The 26016-nt window shown below is 39.1% G+C and overlaps 1 protein-coding gene and 1 pseudogene across 13 annotated transcripts in view; one reads left to right on the top strand and one right to left on the bottom strand.

Annotated features, from left to right (window-relative positions):
* The window catches only part of NCOR1 (nuclear receptor corepressor 1), a 159778-nt gene that overhangs the window by 98274 nt on the left and 35488 nt on the right, over positions 1 to 26016 (bottom strand). For all 13 annotated transcript variants that reach the window (XM_023244071.2, XM_023244079.2, XM_023244076.2 and 10 more), the window contains exons 4-6: positions 18405 to 18597; positions 13095 to 13277; positions 2818 to 2931 (exon numbers count right to left, since the gene is read on the bottom strand). In XM_023244071.2, the coding sequence (XP_023099839.1) occupies positions 2818 to 2931; positions 13095 to 13277; positions 18405 to 18597 (490 nt within the window). The remainder of the gene's footprint in view (positions 1 to 2817; positions 2932 to 13094; positions 13278 to 18404; positions 18598 to 26016) is intronic.
* On the top strand, positions 9132 to 10027 carry LOC123381897 (annotated as a pseudogene).

Here is a 26016-nt window from a genome sequence, read left to right as displayed (position 1 = left end):
ATGAGATCATGACCTGAGCTGAAGTTGGACCCTTAACCGACTGAGCCACCCAGGTGCCCCCCCTCCCACTAACTTCCTAAAGAAACCAAAGAGGCCTAATACAAGATAATGGCCCCCATCTCTTAAGCCACATTAGGCTTAATTCCCAGTGTAGACTGCTGCCACAAAAGGAACAAGAGAGAAATGTCTCCTTGCCTTCACCCATTTCTCCTTTCCTCCGGTGTCAAAACAGATAAGGTCATTCATTAAAGAAAGCTAAAAAAGCCGCAAAGGCCTTACACAAGGCAGCATGGCGGGGCAGCAGTGAGAAAGCCTGGGCTCCGAGCCCAGTCGTGCTCTCGTGGCTTCCCCTCCAGGAACCTCTGTTCCAAATCCACCACGGCTGCAGACTAGTAGCAGGGCAATCAGAAAGAAGAGATTTGCAAAAAGAGGATTTCCACAGTTACTATGAGTGAGAAAGAACCTTCACCACGAGTCTAATACCAAGATCTCAAGAAGTTTGGTTGTTCTTCTATTCTTCAGACAATGCACAACGAATCTGAATACACACGTGCTACAGGGGAAAGAAGAGGTCTGAAAGTTTTCAGCTTTGTCGCTGGGCACCAAGAAACACTTACTGCACAAAGTAATGAAAGTATATATATACATATACATATATATATACATATATGTATACATATACATATACATATATATATACACATATATGTGTATTATATATACACATATATGTGTATATATATAAATTGAACACAAGGTAAACTCTCCATCAGATCTTGCTCAATAGTATTCGGTCCTCACATCCTAGTCAGGCAACCAGAGAATTCACGAATAATGACAAGGCTAATTAAGAAATTCAATCAAGGGGCGCCTGGATGGCGCAGTCGGTTAAGCGCCCGACTTCAGCCAGGTCACGATCTCGCGGTCTGTGAGTTCGAGCCCCGCGTCGGGCTCTGGGCTGATGGCTCAGAGCCTGGAGCCTGTTTCCGATTCTGTGTCTCCCTCTCTCTCTGCCCCTCCCCCGTTCATGCTCTGTCTCTCTCTGTCCCAAAAATAAAAATAAAAAACGTTGAAAAAAAAATTAAAAAAAAAAGAAATTCAATCAATTAAAAAATATTCACTGGGGGCGCCTGGGTGGCTCAGTTGGTCGAGCGTCCAACTTCGGCTCAGGTCATGATCTCGCGGTCTGGGAGTTCGAGCCCCGCGTCGGGCTCTGTGCAGCTCAGAGCCCGGCGCCTGCTTCGGATTGTGTCTCCCTCTCTCTCTCTGCCCCTCCCCCACTCATGCTCTGTCTCTCTCTGTCAAAAATAAATAAACATTAAAAAAAATTGTTTTACTTAAAAAAAAAAATCACTGAATTCAACTTCTTTGAAAACTGACTCACACTAAGAAGTCAACATTTTATTTTCCAAGATTCTCTTCCATTGTTAGCTCCAATCTCTATTTACTTTATCTCTGAGGTCATAAACTGGCCATGAAGCCCATCAGTCCACAAGAGTGTTTTATTCTTCCGCAGAGTATTTTTGAAAAAGCAGGGGATTCCACATAAAACTCCATCTTCTCAGCTTTCCTTAAACAAGGGAGCACCTGTCAACCTTGGGCCACATCTCTGCCTGACCAGAGTCACTGCCCCTTTCGGCAAAAGACAAGGCCGCTCTCGTCACTCACTTCATTTACTGCCATTCATCCTTTTTGAATAGATATTCAAATAGATCTTCAGTGAGATTGCTCTGTCCATTCAATAAATTGGACTAATTTTGCACTCACCCAAGAAAATAATATAAATTGCCATGTTTTTACCTGCCTGTGACACTTACCATTATCCTAAGTTTTATGTATTTGATGACTTTCAGGTACCTATCTAAAACACACACATACATGTATATCTCAGTCTAAGATTATTCTCATAAGTGTGTATGTAACAATTCACAGTTGCCCTTCTGAAGGCCAATTTCCTTTAGGACCTAGGCTATTACAAAGTCGTAGGCTGCCTGTGTAAAATGTACTGATCCTGATGACTCCACTCACTACAAAGTAAATCAACTGAAACAACAATCTCAACTTCTACCTTATGATCGATCATCTTCAGCTCACAAGCTGATTCTCTGCAGCAGTACTTAAACCATATTCTTTTTTAGACTGGGAACTTCTGGAAGCCCAGTGTTAAGCAGCTCTGTTGGAAAGTTTGCTTTATATTACGGTGAAATCAGTTTCCATTTAACTGCTAGCTTTTTAACAGAATTGAGGCCTGGCTTCCCTAAATCAATGAATACTTTTAATTATGAATATGAAAGAAAAAAATGTTTTAAAATAGCAAAGTCTACCTAAAAGCCACTGGCCTCACACTTTATTAAGATTCAAACTACAGCCCAGCTATCAATTCTAAAGCTGATAATGCACATTATTTCCATATCCAATGACCCATCTCTAATAGGATGGTATCAGTATTTGGCATCAAATGTCCCTTATAAAGTGAAAAACTACAGAATAATGCCTTGTTTCGTATTACGTGCTACAAACTTGCTTGCCAATTTTATATGATAGGAGAGAGACTTAGCTGATAAAATTATATTCTCATTAACATTTATGCAATATAGTATATAAGTGAAAGATTAATTTAAGACACAGCAATCAACTTTTTTTTGGTCTATAAGGAAAAAACATCAAGCTTTAGTCAAAGTTTAAGAACATTAAAAATTATGACAGAAATCAGGTTTTAAGACAATTAACATTACCACAGAACACAATGAGAATTTTACAAGGCACAGTCAAGTGCTTTTAAAGGCCTGTGTGTCGTAAGAAATGGCAGGAGCTTACCCGATTCTCATCATAAATAATTTGGACAATACTTCGGTGTTTCTGCTCCACGGGAGGAGGGGACACAGGCTTCTCAGGCTCAGGAGGTTTAGCTGCTTCTTCTTCAAGCTGTTGCTAAGAGACCCAGAAAGAAAGAATCAGGCATCTGATGTACGTCACCCCTACCAGTAATTAATCGCCAGAGATAACACATGCTACTGAGCAATGTTTTGCTGAATCTATAGGGTAATGTCTTAATCTACTAGGGTCTAATGGACCCAAGGGTTCTAACAAATCCAATCAGACTTATTTTGACTAAGAACTAAGTAACATAATCATTAGAGAAATCCTTGTATATTTGAATTCTGATAAATTTAAAGCAAAAAAAACCCAAGAGAAACTAAACATATGAAGCTACCCCAGATACCTCCATCACAATGACCTTTTGTAGCACAGGAAAAAACACTTTTATGTGTTACAGATCCACAGTGTGCGCTAACATCTGACAGGAAGAGTAGGGCCGCACAGCACTTACAGATTAATCCTCAACTCAGAACAGGACCATGCTCAGCCTTTGTATTTTGTAGCCGAGAGGCCCTGGCAAAACTACAAGTTTGGGTACAGTTACAAAACAGAAAGCTATCTGCATTACTCTGCCTGAGTTTGAGTCTTCGGGTCAACTCTTACGAGCACTGTGATCCTAGGGTCCTTTCTAGGTCTCAACTTTTTCAATCCTGAACAAATATGTAAGCCACTCATATGTAAAGTAGAAACATTAACCCTATCTATCAGGTAGATTTTGGAGAAAATTAAATAACTCAATATGTATCAAGCACATTACAACTATAAATAGTCAATAAATATTACCTACAATTATTACGGAAGCAAGCAGAGACTTTGCTTGGTTCACTGCTTTTTATTTTTCAGCACTTAAGCCAGGGCCTGACACCTAGTAAATGCTCTAGGATTAGTCTTGTGAATATAAGTTTACTGGCTAAGACGACAGAAAAGACATTGGGTGAAGATGTTATGTCTACTAAAACCTAGAGGAAAATTTTAACTGTGCTACGAAGACAGATCAAGACTCCTAGTCAATTAGGTCAGATCACACCCAACCTAAGGATAAAATTCCTCCAAGAGACAAGCGTCAAGGACCACTTCCACCTTGGAATTCAAAGTACTTTTGCAGGCTGCTATCTTTATAAGTAAAAGATATCTGGAGTTGTGAGATCATGTTTATGGGGTTAAGTTCCTCAACCATTCTTCCTTGGCTTTGCTCAGAAGCCTTCTTTGAGGGTCCCTGTTAAGTAGGTGTGGAGAAAGGAAAAAACCAACTTCCAGAAATCCCATTTTGTTCTGAGTACTGAAGTAGCCCCAGGACAAAACCATTGTAACAGGAAGACTAAAAACAAACAAAACAAAAAATATAAACTTTTCCTCACTTACTTTGTTCTTTCATACAAGAGGTTTATAATAATTTTGCAAATTTAACATATTTAGTTGAATTTTTGTTGAATTGTATAAAACATATACAATTTTGTGTGTTAATGGTATTAACATTATTAATTAACATTATTAACACTGTGTCTCTATGCATCTATGTTATGTTTCTTTACTCTACATTTCTCAATAAAATTTGTAGTTCCTATACACCTCATAATGGTCATGCAATATATTTTTTAATTATGATAATGGGTTACACATCATTGAGCATTTACTATATGCCACATTAAATTCAACAATATATTCATGATCACAACTCATACAACCATCACATAAGGTAGCTGGTGTTGTTAACTGTATTACTGCAATTTTACAAGTGAACAAACTAAAGACCAGATAAGACCAACCCAGCAGAATCAGACCCACTAAGACTTAAAAGAACTGTCAGACACATTATTATAAATTTAATAGGACTCAATAAAGAAGACTGTTTAACATTGTTTTAAAGCAAGGTAATCTTTTTTACATGAGATTTAAAAATTAGCCTAAAAGAAATTCCAACAACAACAACAACAAAAATTAGTGAAACTAAAGATATATTTGACAGATTAGATATAACTGAAAAGAGAAATGCAAACTGAAAAACAGAAGTGAAGAAACTGCCCACAGTGAAGCCCAAAGAAGCAACCAACTGGGAAAGAAAAAAACAATAAAAAGACATAGAACACAAGAGTGATAAGATGTTGTATCTAACAGGAATTGGAGAAGAGAACAAAGAAACCACAGGAAAGGATTTTGTTTAAAAAAAAAAAAAAAAAAAAAGATCATGGCTTAGAATTTTCCAGAACGGATTAAAAACTAACACATTCAAGAAGCCCAATGAATCTTAAGCTGGACAGTAGGTTAAGCATCTGGCTCTTGATTTCGGCTCAAGTCATGATCTCACAGTTGGTCATGAGATCTAGCCCTGTGTTACAGCTCCACACTGGGTGTGGAGCCTGCTTAAGATTCTCTCTCTTGCCCACTCTCTCACCTGCCCCCCCCCAAAACATAAATAAATAAATAAAATACAAGCAAAAACACACTCCTAATACATCATAATAAAAACAACAGCACACAAAGATATTAAAGGCAGCCGGAGAAAAGATGCACACTATCCACAAGAGAATAAAAATTAGACCAAGGGCCAATGTCTTAACAGCGGAAGCCAGAAGACAGTGTGCTGGTACAAAAGAACCAAATACCAAATAAAAATACCTTTCAATAAATGGCATAAATAAAAGACATTTAGGTCTCCACAACTAAATACTAAATCTGCCAACTAATGGATCCTCACTAAAGGAAATTCTGCAGGATGTTCTTCAAGCAGAAACACACAACCCCACAAGGAAGATCTGTCTTGCAAGAAGGAATGATGAGCAAATAAGATGACAGACAAGTGGGTAAACCTAAATGAACACTGACTGTATAAAATAATGTCTTTGGTGCTTGAAATAAAACAAGGAAGAACTAGAAAAAAATGGCAAAAGTATCATAAAAGCTGGGAGAAAAGAGAAAGGACTCGAGAAGTTCTATGTCCCCTTGCTTCTCGAGTATGATTAAGATACTAATTTAATTTTAGGCTTCAAGTTAAATAGGCTGGTAAGTTTGAAGGGAGCCATTATAAACAATATAAAATAGTGTATGAAATACAAACTAGAGGGGTAGAAGAAAATGTAGTAAGACAAATAATCAATCCAAGATAAGGATTAGAAAAAAACAAACAAGAAACCATAAAAAAGACAGGACAACAGTATATAATAAAAACAACTGAGATATTACCAATCATCATAATCAGGTTAAAAGAAGTAAATTATCCTCTGGAAAGACAGGTTGTCAGAGTAGACAGAAAACAAAACCCAGCTATATACATATATAAGAGCTATACCTTAAAGCACAGAAAGTAAAGGGAAGAAACAAGACAAACTAATATCAACCAAAAGAATGCTGATCTAATTATGGCAATACCAGGCAGAACAAATTTTATGGTAAAAAGCATTACAAGAGATAGAATGTCATTGCCTGACAATAAAAGGTTTCACTGACCAGGAAAACAACAACTATAAACTTCTATAAGCCTAAAATAAGAGACTAAAACTACACCGGATAAAAACTGAGAACCGGGGGCACCTGAATGGCTCAGTTGGTTAAGTGTCCAGCTCTTGCTTTCAGCTCAGGTCATGATCTCACGGTTTCATGAGTTCAAGCCCCACACGGGCTCTGTGCTGACAGTGCAGAGCCTACTTAGATTCTTCCTCTCTCTCTGCCCCTCCCCACTGGCATTCTCTCTGCCTCTCTAAGAATAAATAAACTTTCGGGGTGCCCAGGTGGCTCAGTCAGTTAAGTGTCCGACTTCGGCTCAGGTCACAATCTCATGGTTCGTGGATTCAGGCCCCGTGTCGGGCTCTGTGCTGACAGCGCAGTCTGCTTTGGGATTCTCTCTCTCCCTCTCTTCCTGCCTCTCCCCTGCTCGTGCTGTCTCTGTCTCAAAATAAACAAACTTAAAGGGAAAAAAAGTATCTGATAAAATTCAGCATTCCCTCATCATTTAAAACTCTTAGCACACTAGGGCGCCTGGGTGGCTCAGTCAGTTAAGGGTCTGACTTCAGCTCAGGTCATAATCTTACAGTTCAGGAGTTCGAGCCCCATGTCAGGCTCTGTGCTGACAACTCAGAGCCTGGAGCCTGCTTCAGGTTCTGTGTCTCCCTCTCTCTCTGTCCCTCCCCTGCTCATGCTCTCTCTCTCAAAAATAAACATTAAAAAAAATTATTTTTGGGGCGCCTGGGTGGCACAGTCGGTTAAGCGTCCGACTTCGGCCAGGTCACAATCTCGCGGTCCGTGAGTTCGAGCCCCGTGTCGGGCTCTGGGCTGATGGCTCGGAGCCTGGAGCCTGTTTCTGATTCTGTGTCTCCCTCTCTCTCTGCCCCTCCCCCGTTCATGCTCTGTCTCTCTCTGTCCCAAAAATAAATAAACGTTAAAAAAAATTATTTTTGTTTAACTCTTAGCACACTAGAATCCAACAGTTATTTCCCAACCTGATGAAAGATGTCTAAAAAAACTGACATCAAAATCAGTGGCAAAAAGTAAAGGTATTCTTCTAGGGGCGCCTGGGTGGCGCAGTTGGTTAAGCGTCCGACTTCAGCCAGGTCACAATCTCGTGGTCCGTGAGTTCGAGCTCCGCGTCAGGCTCTGGGCTGATGGCTCGGAGCCTGGAGCCTGTTTCCGATATTGTGTCTCCCTCTCTCTCTGCCCCTCCCCCGTTCATGCTCTGTTTCTCTCTGTCCCAAAAATAAATAAAAAACGTTGAAAAAAAATTAAAAAAAAAAAAAGGTATTCTTCTAAAAGTAGAAAAGAACAAGAATAACCACTTTCGACTCTGTATTGTAGTCCTAACCAGAGCAATAAAGCAATAGAAAAGGAAAAGGGGCACCTGGGTGGCTCAGTTGGTTAAGCATCCAACCTCAGTTCAGGTCATGATGGCACAGATTGTGAGCTCAAGCCCTGCCATCAGGCTCTCTACTGTCAGTGCACAGCCCACTTTGGATCCTCTGCCCCCCTCTCTCTGCCCCTCCTCTGCTTGCGCGCACGCGCGCGCACACACACACACACACACACACACAGGCTCTCTCTTGCTCTCTCTCTCAAAAATAAACTTAAAAAAAATTTTTTTGATTAAGAAAAAGGTTTAAGGGCTGGAAAGGAGAAACAAAACTGTGTTGCTACTGCTGTTGTTAACTATTGATATGAAGAATCTACAAATAAGAAATCAGCAATAAAAGGATAATTTAGGAAGACTTCTGGTCTATATAAAAATGTCAAAGGTTGGGGCGCCTGGGTGGCGCAGTCGGTTAAGCGTCCGACTTCAGCCAGGTCACGATCTCGCGGTCCATGAGTTCGAGCCCCGTGTCAGGCTCTGGGCTGATGGCTCGGAGCCTGGAGCCTGTTTCCGATTCTGTGTCTCCCTCTCTCTCTGCCCCTCCCCCGTTCATGCTCTGTCTCTCTCTGTCCCAAAAATAAATAAAAATGCTGAAAAAAAAAATTAAAAAAAAAATGTCAAAGGCAACAAAAAATGTAATTTAAAAAATATATTATTAATAAGAGCATCAAAAATATAAAGTGCCTAAGTTTAATTAAATGCAAGGCATATAGATTGTTTATGGACAGAAAGTAACAAAACATGAAAGACATCCTAAATAAATGGATACACCATGTTCATGGATTGGAAGACTCAATGTCATAAAGATTTCATCCTTCCCAAATTGATCTCTGTATTCCATATGATTCCAATGAAAATTCCAAAAAGATGTTTTGGAGAACCAAAAAGTGTGATTCTAAAAGTTACATGAGATTGTAAAAAATTTAAAATAGCTAAAACATGCCGTTAGAAGTAGGGCTTACCTCACTGGAAAAAAAGAGTTATTATAAAGCTCTAGTAGTTAGGAGAATATATATTGTATTTCTGCATGAATACCACGAAGAGGGCAATAAATAAGAATTTTCAAAACCCAGAAATCAACACATATATAGATGTAAACTTGAATTATAATACAGGTAAAATGACAGGGGAGTTGGGAAAGGACAAACTTTGCAATTATCCATAGATAACAGAATAGATGTGACCCCCTACCTTGAGACAGACATAAAAAAGTCAATTTCTGGTGGATTAAGAATAATGTAAAAAGCAAAACTATGAAGATTTGAAAAAGACAACTAGTCAACTATTTTAATGATCCCAGGGTAGTCTCATATAAAATATAAACAAATTCTGTTCACCAAAAACACAATTAGGCTCAAAGACCTAAATATCAGAGTTAAAACAATAAAATTTACAGAAGAAAGTATAGGAATAAATCCTCGTGGGACCTTGGATTATGCATCAGTTTCCTGGACAGGACAACAAAAGCTCAAGTAATGAAAGAAAAAATAAACCGGGCTTCCTCACAATTAAAAACTTTTGGCCCGGTGTGATTCAGTCCTACACGGCTGTTCTCTGGAACTGGAGTCATTTACCTCTGGCTGCCCCCTCTCCCACACAAGATTCCCACCCCACAGAAGGTTCAGTGGACAGAGACATGAACCCCGTGAGGCCCCAGAAATATCTTTTCAGTTGTGAGGCCAACAGAGGCCAAAGATTATCACTTTAAAATGGATTATGATGAGAATGAGCACCAACTACCTTTAAGAATGGTCAGTTTGGGGGCCGATGCAAAAGATTAATTGCACATTGTTGAAGCAGTGGCAATGAATTATGAAGGCAGTTCAATTAAAGTAACACTGCAACTTGGAAACATCTGTACAGCCAATGGTTTTTCCCTTGGGGGCTTTGAAATACCACCACCTGTGATCTAAATGTAGTTCAGGGCCTGCACATGTGGACAGCACCTCGGAGCTGTGGAGGATGAAAGTGTGAAACTCCTAAGCATATCTGGAAAGCGATCTGCCCCTGTACGTCACAGCCAAGTTTCCACAGAAGAAAAAGTGAAACTGGCTGATGAGGATGAGGAGGCTGAGGAAAAAGCTCCAGTGAAGAAATCTATACTCAATACTCCAGCCTAAAAGGCCCCAAACTATCAAACCGGGATGGAAAAGACTCAAAATCATTAACACCAAGATCAAAAGGTCATGAATCCTTTAAAAAAAAAAAAAAAAAAAAAAAGAGGAGGAAAAAAGTCTTAAAACAGCAAAAGGATCTATTTCTGTAGAAGACATTAAAGCAAAAATGCAAGCAAGTCTAGAAAAAGCTTGCTGAATGGTCTTGGTAAATTAAGCCCAAAGATGGGGAGAGGAAAAAGAGAGACAAATATAGTCTCTACTGAGAATCAACAATCTAGACGAAAGTTTTCTATTTTAATTTCAATCCCCGTTCCCAGTTTGCCACCCACCCACACCCCCCTTCCAGGCTGGAAGCAATCTCCCTCCTGATTTCCCAAAGCACTTTCATCTGACTGCTGTGATCCAATGAACCTTATACTTTGCTTTCTGAGACTTGTGCATTTGACTCCGCTCTTTGACCATGTTTTAATCACCTTTCGTATCTCCCTAGCTGCTCAATAAATACTTAAATGAGTCGGGCGGGGGGAATACCTTTTTTACACCAAAGGACACTAACAGCAAAGTGAAAAGACAATTCACAGAATGGGAGAAAATAATCTGCAAATCACGTATCTGCGTATCCAGAGTAAGGAACTGTTATAACTCAACCATAAAAAGGCAACCCAACTGAAAAATGGGGAAAGAATCTGGATGTTTCTCTAAAGAAAATACACAAAAAGGCCAACAAGCACATGAAAGGGCATTTGCCATTAATCATTAAGGAAATTAAAATCAAAACCATAAGGAGATACCACTTCACATTTACTAGGATGGCTATTTAAAAAAAAGTGTAGGGGCGCCTGGGTGGCGCAGTCGGTTAAGCGTCCGACTTCAGCCAGGTCACGATCTCGCGGTCCGTGAGTTCGAGCCCCGTGTCGGGCTCTGGGCTGATGGCTCAGAGCCTGGAGCCTGTTTCCGATTCTGTGTCTCCCTCTCTCTCTGCCCCTCCCCCGTTCATGCTCTCTCTCTGTCCCAAAAATAAATAAAAGTTGAAAAAAAAAAAAATTTTTTTTAAAAAAAGTGTAGGCGCGCCTGGGTGACTCCGTCAGTTGAGCATCCAACTTCGGCTCAGGTCATGATCTCACGGTCCGTGGGTTCGGGCCCCGCGTCAGGCTCTGTGCAGACAGCTCAGAGCCTGTTACCTGTTTCAGATTCTGGGTCTCCCTCTCTCTCTGCCCCTCCCCCATTCATGCTCTGTCTCTCTCTGTCTCAGAAATAAACGTTAAAATAATAAATAAATAGATAGATAGATAGATAGATAGATAGATAGATAGATAGATAGATAAATAAAAGTGTAGGGGTGCCTGGGTGGCTCCGTCGGTTGGGGATCCGACTTCAGCTCAGGTCATGATTTTGCGGTCCGTGAGTTCAAGCCCCGCGTCGGGCTCTGCACTGACAGCTCAGGGCCTGGAGCCTGCTTCGGATTCTGAGTCTCCCTCTCTTTCTGCCCCTCCCTCCCTCATGCTCTGTCTCTCTCACTCTCAAAAATGAATAAATGTTAAAAAAAAAAAAAAAGTGTTACCAAGGAAGTAGAGCAAGTGTAACCATCCCTCAAAGACTGCTGGTGGGGATGTAAAATGGTGCAGCCACTTCGGAAAACATTCTCACAGTTCCTCAAAAATTTAAACACAGATTTACCAAAGGATCCAGCAATTTCCCTCCTGGGTATATATCCAAGAGAACAGAAAAATATATGTCGACACAAAAACGTGTACATGAATGTCATAGCAGCAGCACTCATAATAGCCAAAAACAGCCAAAATGTGAACACAACCCAAATATCCACCACCTGATGAATGAATCAACAATACATTGTATCTCCACGAAATGGAGTTTTTAGTCAGCCATAAAAAGGAATGAAGTATTGATACAAGACAGAACATGGATGAATCTTGAAAACATGCTAAATGAAAGCAGCAAGACAAAAAATGTCACACATGTTATAGGATTCTATTTACCCGAAATGTCCAGATAAAAATCCATATAGACAACAGATTAGTGGTTGCCAGGGGTCAGCGAGAGGGGGAAATAGAGGGTAACTGCTAACAGATATGTGGTTTCTTCTTGAAGCGATAAGAATGCTCTGGAATTATACCGTGGTGATAGCTGCACAACTTTATGAATACATTAAAAGCCAACAGACTGTATACTTTCAAAGGATGAATATTCTGCTGTGAATTTTTTTAATTTCAGTATCAAAAAAAAAAAAACAAAAAACAAACAAACATACAAAAACCTCCATCCTCCCTTCCCCAAAAAGCAAAATGACAACCCACAAATGAGGACATAGCTGCCATAGGCATTAACTGACAAGACACTTTAGGAAATACTACAATTAAGAAAATGACAAAGGGGCGCCCGGGTGGCTCAGTCGGTTAAGCGTCCGACTTCGGCTCAGGTCATGATCTCACAGTCCGTGAGTTCGAGCCCCACGTCAGGCTCTGTGCTGATAGCTCAGAGCCTGGAGCCTGCTTCGGATTCTGTCTCCCTCTCTCTGCCCCTCCCCCATTCACGCTCTGTCTCTGTCTCAAAAGTAAATAAGCGTTAAAAAAAAAATTTTTTTTTAATAAAAAAAGAAAAAAAATGACAAAATAACAATCCGCATAAGGAACACCAATAACCCATGAACAAATGTAAATCAGCTCTCATACCTAAACAAGGACATTCAAATTAAAACCTCAGGGAGAACTATTTCACATCCAACTGCAAAAAACTCATCAGGTGAGGACAAGCATTTGCACAAACTGGAACCTGTACATGTTGCCAACGGCACTGCCATTTTCACACGTTCGGTATCATCTAATACACACTCAGAGAAGCGCATACTCTCGAGTCAAGCAATGCCGTTCCTGGGCACGTGCCCACGAAAATCTATTCACACGTGAACCAAAAACACAGCACCACGGCACTGAAGTAGCAACAATCTAGGAACAACCCATCCAATAAGATCCAAAACAGAATGGACAAACAAGTTTTGCTATCTGGAATCACACGGTCAGACAATACAGCAGGGAACACGAATGGATGCAACTCAGGAAACGTAAAAGAAAAAAAAAAAAAAGAAAGAAAAGAAAATGAAAAAAAAAGGCAAGTCAAAGAGTATACAGGCTTGATTCCACTCATATAAAGTTGAAAACTATGGAAAAGTCAGCATTATCTTCTTTAGAAAGACAAACATATGTTCTTAGAATATCGATAAAATATCAGTAAAATCAAACACTTACTTGTTTCTTCTTCAGTTTGAGGATCTGCTGTTCTACTTTTGCGATTTCTCTGTCTACACGATCCATACTCTGTATTAACTCTTCCTTTGAAAGTTTTGAAGGTGAAGCATTCTGATCATCTCCACAAGGTTGCCCAGAGATTGGAGACGATGGAGCTTCATGTTTGCCTCCAAATGCTGGATCCTTTAGAGAAGAAAGTCAAGAACAATTTATTCCTCACTAATAGCCAATATTAACATCAAGATTCTCTTAGCTGAACAAGTCTATTTTAAGACACAGCAGAATCATAAATGCAATTTCTCTAGCTGGTGACCTACAGGAGCAATTTTCATACATGCACACACACACACACACTCCACTCCACTGACGTTTATACATCACGGTCTACACATATCGTTCACTATTCTGAATATCCTAAAAGCTATTTAGAATGAGGTGGCTAAAAGGCTGAATAGCCTTGAATGTCACAATACTGAGACCGTAGAGAATATCTGGGGAAACAGTAATGCAATCATGAAAAAGGAAGATACCGTTTCTTAACCATTTTCTTATGATGGTTCTTCAAAAGGTCTGAACTTGTAGGCTGGAAAAGTCATAAATTCCATGCAAAAGCTGTGTGTCCCCCCAGCTTAACAGCTGTGATACGGCCAAGAGTTCCTAACAAAAACTTCTCAGACTTTCCAAGGGCGAATAATCAGGTACAGAAGTCAGAGAAATGACCTAGCACTTTTCTTGTTGCTATCACCTAGGCCTGCCTTTATAAAGGGCAGGTAAATCTGCCCATGCTACAGCACACATAACCTCGATTAAGCCAAATATGTCATTCCATTCCACCTCCAATCAGAATGAAAGCCCTCCACCCAAAACCAACCACCTTGTCAACACACACACACACACACACACACACAGGCTATTAATCTCCAGTCTAAGGTGAAGATATAAGCGATACTGTAAAGCAGATGAATTTTTGTTTTTTAAGTAGACTCCGTGCCCAGCATGGAGCCCAATGAGGGGCTTGAACTCACTACCCTGAGATCAAGATCTGAGCTGAGATGAAGTGTTGGCTTAACCAACTGAGCCACCCAAGCGCTCCAAAGATAAATTTTGGATTAAGTCACTAGTTTTCTGCAGGCTTTAAGAACCCTAGAATGAGCATGGTTCATAGGACAATACAGCCCTAAGAGTATTAAATATAATGACTAAGTAACTGTGAGAAATCAGTAGTTCTAACAAAGAATGCACACAACTATACTTGGATAGTTGCTCCAAAACAACTTGGAACAGAGATTTTGGCTAAAATATGTGTATTTCTGGAAAACCTCATATTCTGTAATAGTATATGCTAAATATAAGACCCGGGGCTCAGTTGGTTAAGTGCCCAACTTCAAGTTAGCTCATGATCTCATCATGGTTGTGAGTTCGAGTCCCGCATCAGGCTTGGTGCTGCCAGCAAAAAACCTGTTTCAGATCCTCTGTCCTCCACTCTATCTGCCCCTCCCCTGCTATCGCTCGCTCTCTCTCAAAGTAAAAAAATAAACTTAAAAAAAAAAAAAAAAACTTCTGGGGAAAATAGGATTGTGGCTATTAAAACCTGTACAACTTTGCACGCAGAGCATTAACAAAAACAGTAACAATTCTACAGAGGTAATAATATATTGAAGCCCCAATATCATTTGCCATCAGCCTACGATCTTTGCTCGATTCAAACTCTGTAGTTCATGCTTCTGCTGTTAAGATGTAAATCCCTGAAGTCTTTTGCTTCCAACAGAAAACAGTATGTTTCATCAAAATAAAAAAAAAAAATAGAGGGGCGTCTGGGTGGCTCCGTCGGTTAAGCATCCAACTCTTGATTTTGGCTCAGGTCATGATCTCATTGTTTGTGAGTTCGAGCCCCTCATCAGGCTCTACGCTGTTAGCATGGAGCCTGCCTGGGATTCTCTCTCCCTCTCTCTCTGTCCCTCCCCTGCTCACTGTCTTACTGTCTTTCTCTCTCTCTCTCTCAAAATAAATAAACACTAAAAAAAATAAATAAAAAATAAAAATACAATTGAGGGTATAACCATCTTTATCAACCTTTAAAAACAAAAAAATACAGAAAAAAACATAGGAGATAGTATCTTCACATTTCTTTTCGACACTTGAATCTCCACTAGTTAGCTTAACAGTGAAAAGCAGAGCAGTTCTTGAATGCAATAATTTTCGAATCTTCTCAAGGTCTTCAGACATCATGAAGGCTACTTCTTTTAATTATGGGACAGCTTGATCCTGAGAGCTTTTGAAACATTAACGTGCAGAGAAAAATCATTTATGAACCACCAAGACCTCGTTATATAACACATTCTCCTGCCATATGCAAATGAGCACATGTGTGTTACGGACCATGTAAAATAGCAAAACAGGTATTTCAACTGCAGACTTTGCAAACGCTCCTCAGGTGATCTGATGCACGCGCTAAGAACTACTAGTACAAAGCAATATTTTCCACAGACTTGCCTTCTAGTTAAACACTTAACGACAAAACAATTCCTTAAGTGCCTACTATGTGCAGGCACTAGGCAGAGGGGTGAATGAAACAGACATGATACTCGCCTTCATGGAGTTTCTAATCTTGTGTGGGAACATAATGATAGCAATTTTGAGGAAAGAAAGTTAGATTCCTACCTTTTATCTTATATCACAATAAAAGCCAAATGACAGCAAACATTTACATGAGCTGTATTAGCAAATCACAATGAGCCTCAAGCGAACAAAACAAGGTATTCACGCAATCTTGGGCTCAGAAAAGCCAGCAGCAAAAGATATTAATAAAAAAAAAAAGAAGAAGAAGAAACAAAGACTGATGGATTAAAATAAACAGTCTTCTGTTGATTATCAAGATAGCAGTAACAAATTTAAAAGCAAATGAGAAAAAGCATTTCCAAAATGTCAACTCTACAACTCAGTATAAAATCAAAAACTGACCAACAGAAAAATGAACAGATAGGAAAAACAATTTACAAAATAGGAAAAATGAATAACCAATAAACAAATGAAAAATGTAAGTTTTAGTAAGAAGCAAATAAATACAAGTTAAAATTTTATCAGATTAACAATGGTTTTTTAAATAGCAGCAAATCTGTGGCATTAGCACAATAATTGGGCACCCTACATTCTGCTGTCAAGAATAAGAATCAATCCTACTCTTTGGCAGGACAATCTGGAAATACAAAAGGCTGAAAAATATGCCAACTCTGATCAGAAATTGATTATACTAACAGGAATTTACCTTAAGGAAATAAATAAGAATGAACACCAAAAAAATCAGCCTAAAGACCATGTCATTGCTCTAATGAACCAACAGATAACCTACATGTGTGACACATTACTTTATATCCATATATGAAATACTAAGTAGCCACTAAAAATACAGTTGCAAACTTACTGACCCGAAAAGAAGCTCATGAAGCACTTAAGCGAAAATAAAGTTATAAACAATGTACAAAGTCAGCATATTAAAATACCCACCCAACTATCACAAAGTTAACAACAATTTCTAACTGGTGAGGCTGTAAAGTAACTTTCTCCTTCAAGCTTGTCTAATTCTTCTATAAAAGATACACCTGAGCTTAGCAACATTAAAAAAAACCCCAAACTAATTCTTTCAAAATGCCTACTTCTAAAAAAAAAAAAAAGTCATGGTTTACAGCTTAGGGGGGAAAAAGCAGGACCAGGGGTCAGGGGTCAGGGGTCATGGGTTTTCACTCCAACTCAGGAGGCACCACCTAGGTCGCTTAATTTTGCCTAACATCTGTTTTCTCTACTATAAAATGGAAATAGGTTGTACAGTTATCCAACATGTCACATTTTAATGAATGAGACTTGAAGATCCCTTTCTGCTAAAAAATTCTACAGCTATAAATAACATTTGTAGTCATTTATTCATCCTTGAATAAATTCTTCTTAAAAGAAGACTTTTATTCTTTGTATTTTTTCTTTTGTTGTTCATGCTGCAAAACATTTCTTATGAACCCACAGACTAATAACACATGTATTTCACACAAGGAGGTAGGCCTCAAAAATCCCAGAAGTTGAGCTTATTTCTAGAGCTTTCCCCACCTATCCTATCATTTTGTAAATTTTCAAATGTACATAAAAGTTGAAAGAACAATACAATGGATATGCATTTATCCTTCATGCTCACTAGTTAACATTTTACTATTTTTGCTTTCTCTATAAACACATCCACACACCTACCTTTTTTTTTTCCCCTTTAGCAGAACTATTTGAAAACAAATTGCATACACGTTCACTATCTCTTAAATCACTTTTCCCTGCATAAAAACTCAAAGAAAAAGTGTGGGTACTTATTTATCTGGTATCAGGGTGGAAAGGGCCATTAGCCACAAAGGTAAATAAACATTAGGGAAGAGATATTTGCCAACAAAATGGGAAGGGGGACGGGGATAGCAAAAAGGTTAACACTACACTGTTAAAAGAATATCAAAAAATTAGTTTATTCTTCCTAAAACAAGTATTTATTCAGTACCTACTAAGTGCCAGGTACTTCCCAATCTGCAGATTTAATGGTAAGCAAAATACACAGTTAAAAAAAATAAACTCAACAACAAAAAAAGGGCATAATGCACGCACATGTATTTCACAAAAGGCAAGAAACAATAACACAAGAGGAAAAGAGATTTGATCTTAATAGAACCTTCTCATAAATTCACAGTATACTTTGTTGAAAAATGTCACAAAATATAGCTATATATTAAAAGTACGTATTTCTCTCCAACATATAGAACTATACGTAATTTTCCTCTGTATTGGCAAGTTTTCTAAAGAAACTACTTTTTACATAAATTATAAGAACAATTTATTTTTCTTTGTAAAAACTATAAGCACAGACAAACCTCACCTAAAATGTCTTTTCTCTTATATAGCAAGTCAATAAACTGCAACGGAATTTAAGGGGATTCTCTTAAATTTAATTTAAGTTTAACAAAACTGTGGTTGTCTTAAGAACCACTGACCACATTTTATAGCCCAGCAAGCCAGTACAAAAATGCTTGAGAGTTATTCAATAGCAATTTTTCTTTACAGCAGTCCCCAGATTGTTTTCATTTACCAAAAAGGCAAAAGTACTGACTTTAAAAGGCCGGAGCACTCGGTCTGTGGTTTTCAGTTTTGTTTAACAAAATTTTTACTTTCCCATAGCACTAACCTTTAGAGACTGGCACAATCGGACTTTCTTTTAGGCACTGTGCCCGAATATGGCTAAATAAACATCACAGACCGACAACTCCACAGGGTAAGAGAACAAATATTTACCTTCTTAGCGTCTGCAGAAGACCTCAACCCTTCTGGCAGCGTGTGCACTAAAGGTAAGACCGCAGCACTGACACGCTGGAAATGGGAATCAGAAACCTGTTCCAGACGTGGCCGCTTGGATTCCAGTGAATCATGATCCACTGGGGATGGCCCTGGGTGAAACTGTTCATAGCCAGTTCTCCTTTCTTGAGGCCTATTACATAAAAAGAAAAGAAACACTTGAAATTTCTTAAATGATGTACAACTTCCTGCTAACACCCCTGGCTGGACTTTAAAATAAATGTGAAAATTATGCGTACTTTTAAAGTGAATCCCTGCCCCCCCTTCCTGCATCCCAGAAGAATAGATATAAAGTGCTATTAAACTTCCAATTCTTTTTTTCATTAAGTTATTTTTACTGTTTATTTACTTTTGAGAGAAAAAGCATGAGCAAGGAAGGAGCAGGCAGAGGGAGACACAGAATCCAAAGCAGGCTCCAAGGCAATGAATGAGCTGTCAGCACAGGGCCCCACGCGGAGCTCGAACTCACGAATCGTGAGATCGTGACCTGAGCTGAAGTTGGACGCTTAACCAACTGAGTCACCCAGACGCCCCAAAGCTTCTAATTCTAATAGAAACGTTTCTTCAGGGGAGGTAAGAATGGTAGTGGTAAAGAAGTGAAAGACATAACAAAAGATTTCCATTTGCAGAAAATTTTAAGTTGCTGAAGAATACCCCTAAAATACAATTTTTGAACCTATGGCATAATAACTGAATTTAGTATGATCCAAACCGGAAAAGCAACTACCATTATGAACCAATAATAAAACAAGCAGGAAACAAATCTCCCAGCGGTTGTACATGGAAACATAAATGACTTGAGTTGTGAGGTATTATTAAGACAAGTGTCTTGAGTGGAAATGTAACATTGCTTTGGAATTCCGAAATATGTATTCTGTCTAGTTTCTGCAAGTACGTAAGTGTCTTGGAAGTCAGGAATCTGCCTTTGATTCCTTTCAGTGGGGTACTGTACAGAGTACTACGTGTGGGTGTTCATTAATTTCACTTTCCCTTTCCTATAAAAGTATTTACAGAAGCAACACTTTACTTTGTGGGCCAAGCTTTAAACGAACATCTCACACAATATTTCTCGATGAAAAGGATCATCACTGGCTTTCCTTTTTAGAAGTGATGATGAAATAAACCCTGAGGTCTATAAAATCATTACATTCCAAAAATCTGCATGCTCACTCACGACATAAATCCTATTCCTTTCGTAAAATTCGCAATGACGTCACAAAAAACTACTGGAGCAGAAAGACTTAGGAACAAAATGAGGACGGCTGCTTTTGTCGCTTGTATTCAATATGGGACTGGGGGTTCTCATCAGAGCATTAGGCGAGAAAAAGAAATAAAAGGACTCCAAATCTGAAAGGAAGAAACAAAAGTATTTCTGTTCAGATGACATGATCCCATAGGTAGAAAAACCTACAGAATCTACCAAGAAAAGTTAATAAGAGTTAATAAATGAATAATGCAAAGCTACAGGATACAAATTCAACACGCAAAAATCAGTTGTATTTCTATATATCAGCAATGAACAGTCTGAAAATGAAATTAAGAAAATAATTCCATTTATAGTAGCATCCAAAAGAATAAAAGCTAGGGATAAATGTGACCAAGGAGGCCCAAGACTTACACAGTGAAAACCACAAAACATTGCAGAAGAAACTAAGAAAATCTAAATAGATAAGACAGCCCATGCTCATGTACCGAAAGACTTAGTATGGTTAAGACGACAATACTACACAAAGCTATCTATGGATTCAATGTAATTTCTATCCAAATGCCAGTGGCGTGTTTTGGAGAAACAGAAAAACCCACCATAAAATTCATATGGAATCTCAAGGGACCCCCCCCACAAAGAGCCAAAGCAATTTTGGAAGAGAAATACAAAGTTAGAAGAACTCACGCTTCACAATTTCAAAACTTACTATGAACCTACAGTAATCAAGAGTAATCAAGAGTGATACTGCCCTAAGGGTAGACATACAGACCAAGGGAAGAGAACTGAAAGCCCAGAAATTAACTCACATCAGTGGTCGGTGACTTTTAACAAGTGTGCCAAGACCATTCAAAGAGGAAGAAACAATCTCTTCAACAAATGGTGCAGGGGAATCTGGATCCCCACATGCAAAAGAAAGAGGCTGGACCCTTGTCATAGACCACCTACAAAAATCAACTCAAAACAGATTACAGATTTAAAAGATAAGACCTAAAACTCCTAGGAAAAAAATATAGGGAGAAGTCTTCCCGATGTTGGATTTTGCAATGAATTCTTGGATATCACACCAAAAGCCCAGGCAACAAAAGAAAGAAGAAGAAAAAAAAAAAAAAACCTGGTAAACTAGGCTTCATCAAAACTATCAAGAGACTGAAAAGAAAACCCACAAAATGGGAGAAATTACCTGCAAACCATGTATTTGATAAGCTTTTAATATCCAGAATATTAATGGCCTTCCCACACCTGAACAATAAAAAGAGAACTTGAAGAAGAGAAGAAGGAGGAGGAGGAGAAGGAGGAGGAGGAGGAGGAGGAGGAGGAGGAGGAGGAGGAGGAGGAGAGAAAGAAAAAGAAAGAAAGAAAGAAAGAAAGAAAGAAAGAAAGAAAGAAAGAAAGAAAGAAAGAAAGAAAGAAAGAAAGAGAAAGAAAGAAAGGCAAATGATGTGAACAGACATTTCTCCAAAGACACACAAATGACCAACACACACATGAAAAGATGCTCAACATCATTCGTTATTATGGGAACACAAATCAAAACCAAACTGAGGTACTGTTTGGCTAGACTTGTTTGGGAAAAAAAGGAAAAAAAAGAACAAGTGTTTACAAAGATGCAGAAAAATTAGAACCTTGCACACTACTGCGTGGGAATGTAAAACTGTACAGCCACTGTGGGAAACTTTTGCAGTTCTTCGAAAAGCTAAATATAGACATATGACACAGCAATTCCACCTAGGTATATAAGGTATATATCCCAAAGTACTGAAAACGGGGACTCAGATACCGAGGTATTGAAAACGGACTCAAACAGATACTTGTACACCAACGTTCAAGCGGCATTACTCACAACTGTCAAAAAGTGGAAACAACCCATGTCCGTTGACAGATAAATGGATGAACAAAATGCGGTATCTACATCCACATTTATATATGGCGCTGTATAGTGGTAATACAGTCCACTATGTGGACTATTATTCTGCCACAAAAAGGAATCAAGTTCTGACACATACACTACAATATGGATAAACCTTAAAAGATTACACTAAGTGAAATAAGCCAGATACAAAAGGACGATTACTGTGTGGCTCCATTTATATGAAGTAATTCAAACAGGCAAATGCAGAGAGAAAGAAGGTACATTAGAGGTTCCCGGGGACTGGGGGAAGAGGAGGAAGGGGGATTATTGCCTAATGGGAACAGAGTTTCTCTTTGGGGCAATGAAAACGTTCTGGAAATAGTGGTGATGGTTACAAAAGCCTGTTGTGCACTTAATGCCACTAAACTGGAACATTTAAAAATGGTTAAAATGGTAAATCTGTGTTACATACATTTTACCACAGTAAAAAAGGTCACATGCAAGTTAATTCTTGGAATCATTATTAATAAAGACTAGCCTAGGAAATTCTAGCATATAATTTTATTTGTGAAGCTTAGAACCACTTGAGAGGGTGACCTTTGCTCCTTTTCAACAGTTCACTCTTTTCCCATTCACTCAACTCACTGGACTCGGACTTAACTGCCCCATCGTTTCATTTTATTACAAGTACTCACCACGCACTGAAGTCAGCAATGACCTCCTAATACTGAAAGCAAAAGAGTATTTTTAGACATGCGCTGACCTATCTGCCACATTTTATACTTTACTTACTCCTTCCTTCCTGAAACTCTTCTACCTCTTGGTTTCCAGGACATGATCGGCCCTGGTTGTCAGAGTCTGTTTTCCACAGGGGATCCGAGCACAGATCGGTTTAAAATAGTCCACCTCCGACGATGCTGAGCTTCCTTACACAGTCTTTACTTAAACTGACCTGCTGAAAACAAACCTGTAGTTCTCCCTTCTCTGCTTCTCTCTCACAATTGCCATTTTGCACACACAAAAAGCTTAAGGCTCACCCTTCCTGGACCTTATACTGGAGCACTGTCCCCCAAAGTATAAATGCCTCCAGAGCTCCTTTGACAAGCTAACAGTTCCCAAATTTCTGCCTTCAACAAAACTGAAGAACTTAAGGCATTAACTAACATTTTCATCTTAGATAAAGAAGTGATTTAGGGCATATACCTCATAACAAACTACTTTTATGAATAAGGTTTCTTGGCACCTTCATCAGAATAAAAAATAAGAATAGAGTACACGGCTGCCTTCATTCTATCAAATAAGTGATAGTTTGAAAACAGCCATCATCTATCTCATTAATGCATGGATGCATTTCCATGAAATTTTACTTATATTTGATCAATTTGTTTCTCACTTTCGTAAATGATTGCTGTTTTGATCAATCTTATAATATTTCCATCCAGAAGTTTTTTTAAACAGATGTTGGCAAGGATACGGAGAAAGAGGAACCCTCTTGCACTGCTGGTGGAAATGCAAACTGGTGCAGCCACTCTGGAAAACAGTGTGGAGGTTCCTCAAAAAGTTAAAAATAGAACTACCCTAAGACCCAACAATTACACTACAAGGTATTTATCCAAAGGGTATAAAAATGCTGATTCAAAGGGGCGCATGCACCCCAATGTTTCTAGCAGCACTCTCAACAATAGCAAATTATGGAAAAAAACCCAGTGCCCATCAACTGATGAATGGATGAAGAAGATGTGGTTTATGTACACAATGGAATATTACTTGGTGATAAAAGCAAAACAAAACAAAACAATGAAATCTTGCTATCTGCAACAATGTGGATGGAACTGGAGGGTATTATTCTAAACAAAATAAGTCAGAGAAAGACAGATATCACATGATTTCACTCATATGTGGAATTTGAGAAACTTAACAGATGAACATAGGGGAAGGGAAGCAAAAATAAGATAAAAACACACAGGGAAGCAAACCATAAGAGACCCTTAAATACAGAGAATGAGGGAGGTGGGTGGGGGGGGATGGGTTAGATGGATGGTGGGCCTTAAGGAGGGCACTTTTCAGGATGAGCACTGGGCATCTTATGTAAGAGATGAATCACTGGGTTCTACTCCTGAAGCCAAGACTACACTGTATGTTAACGAACTTGAGAATAAAAGAAGAAAAAAAAGAAGTTTCTTAAAATAGAGCATCTTTCAGAAACAGATGCTTTCCCATATTTTTGTTGTTAAATAGAAGTAAGATAGGTTGATCGATAAAGGACTCGGAATAATCAAAGCGACTCACGTGAGGATAAATTTTGTGAAAAAAAGAAGAATGAACACATGAGCTCCGAAGGAACAGAAAGAGAAGTTTTGTTAAAGACAAGTTTGTTCATACATAGTGTCATTTTAAGTGGATGATGGTACCAAATCACTATGGTATTTAGATTCCGTCAGATAATTTTAAAACTGTATTGCAGCAGTTTTGCCTTAAAATGTCAATACTTTCAATATGGCAAATTATATCCATCTTTTAAAACTTAGGAAACTTCTAAATGTCAACTTAAAAATGTACAACATAGCTTTTCAAAGTTCTTTTAAGAAATATGCAAGCAACAGGTTTGAAGACCACCGTTTCAGTCCTTTTCCTTCCTCTCTCTCCTTCAGAGGCTTCCGCCTCATAGTATCTTTACCCGTTGGGGACCCTCTGGGTTCACCTCTGAACAGCTGCCCTCTCATTTTCCACCCTCCCTGGGATCACAAGCACCGATCTGGACCTTTAAACCCAGACCGGCCCCCGCGCATGCTAGATACATCTCCAGCTGGATGTGTCACAGGTACCTCAAGCTTAATTTGCACCAAACTCGAGTTGTCTCACCTTCGTTGCTCTTTCCTTAATCTCTATCACACTGTCACAGCCACGGAACCAACAGCCATCCAACAAGCTGGAAGGCCAGGATTCATCCAGGTCTCCTCCCTCATCTTTGCCAATTGCGAGGACTTGGCAGCCTTCCCTCCTAACTTACTCCAGCCTGTCTTGTCTCTGTTTCGCTGTCCTATCTCAGGCTCACACTCTCCATGTTCTCTCTGCCTCTAGTCTATCCACCTCAAATCCACCCTCCACAGAGCAGCCAGAGGTAATCTGTCAGACACAAGCATCCAGCGCCAGTTAAAGGCCACGCCCCTCAACACAGCACTTAGAATGAGGGCCACTGCCGGTCTGCAAGAAAACTGTGTGTGCAACCTGCATGAGCAAAGGCAACCCTCTGGTACACAGGACCTGGCAGACTGCCCGAGCTGGATTTCGGTCCTCGGTGGTCCCCTCGACCTACAAAAGTTAACTTCCAAGTATTACATGTTACCTCTAGTGAATCTGCCTGTGACATTTCCCAAAGCCAGAAGGTACAGTGCACCTAGCACTGGAGGAGAGCATACGGCCACCGGTACACTGGACAATTAGGACAGACATCGAGTATACACAGCTCTCTTGCCATCAAGACATCAGGCGATTTCCCATTTCAGTTTGCCCATCCTTTTTACAAGAGCAAAACTATTCATGGATGAACAGGTAAATATCTAATTTCACATTTAAAACTTCAAAAAATTTTAAGTGAACCGTATGAAAATCTTTGTGAAAACAAATACAGTTTTATATTGGAGTCCTGGTGGAGTTAAGCATGAAATCTCCATCTTAAGTGAACGTATTTGCCTTTTAAAAACTAACACCCGGGGCGCCTGGGTGGCACAGTCGGTTGAGCGTCCAACTTCAGCCAGGTCACAATCTCGCGGTCCGTGAGTTCGAGCCCCGCGTCGGGCTCTGGGCTGATGGCTCAGAGCCTGGAGCCTGTTTCCGATTCTGTGTCTCCCTCTCTCTCTGCCCCTCCCCCATTCATGCTCTGTCTCTCTCTATCCCAAAAATAAAAAAATAAAAAATAAATTAAAAAAAAAAAAAACTAACACCCGTGGAAAGGTATAGCCACTCTGGAAACAGTCTAGTAATTTCTCAAACGGCAAACAAACAGAGAACTACCATATGATACAGCAATTCTACTCCTGGGCATATTCCCAAGAGAAAGAAAAATTCATGGTCACATAAAAACTTGTGCATGAGTGCTCCTAGCAGCATTACTCATAACAATCAAAAAGTGAAAACTCAAATATTTATCAATTGATGACTGGACAAATGAGGCATATAAAGAAAAAACAAACATCAGATTTTCATACTAAAAATCTCTGTACACTCTTAAACTTAAAAGTTCTTACATCTCACGGACTTCCTTGACCTCTTAGTACCATTTTTAAATACCTTTAAAACAAATTAAAGTTTTTAAATGGGCTTTTTACTGTAATATACCTATACCTTATCATTTTAATTTTAAGGAAAAGATAACTCTCTTCAGGGGGAACATGTCATAAAGTTCATAGCTATTCAAAACACATCTAGGATTACATCAGTAGATTTTATTTTTTCCTAGCTATGGAAATTTAGTTCACCTAAATTTTCAAATGTAT

Source organism: Felis catus, chromosome E1 (assembly GCF_018350175.1).
Source record: "Felis catus isolate Fca126 chromosome E1, F.catus_Fca126_mat1.0, whole genome shotgun sequence".
In the NCBI taxonomy this organism is placed as follows: Eukaryota; Metazoa; Chordata; class Mammalia; order Carnivora; family Felidae; genus Felis; species Felis catus.
This window is presented reverse-complemented; position numbering and strand designations above follow the sequence as displayed.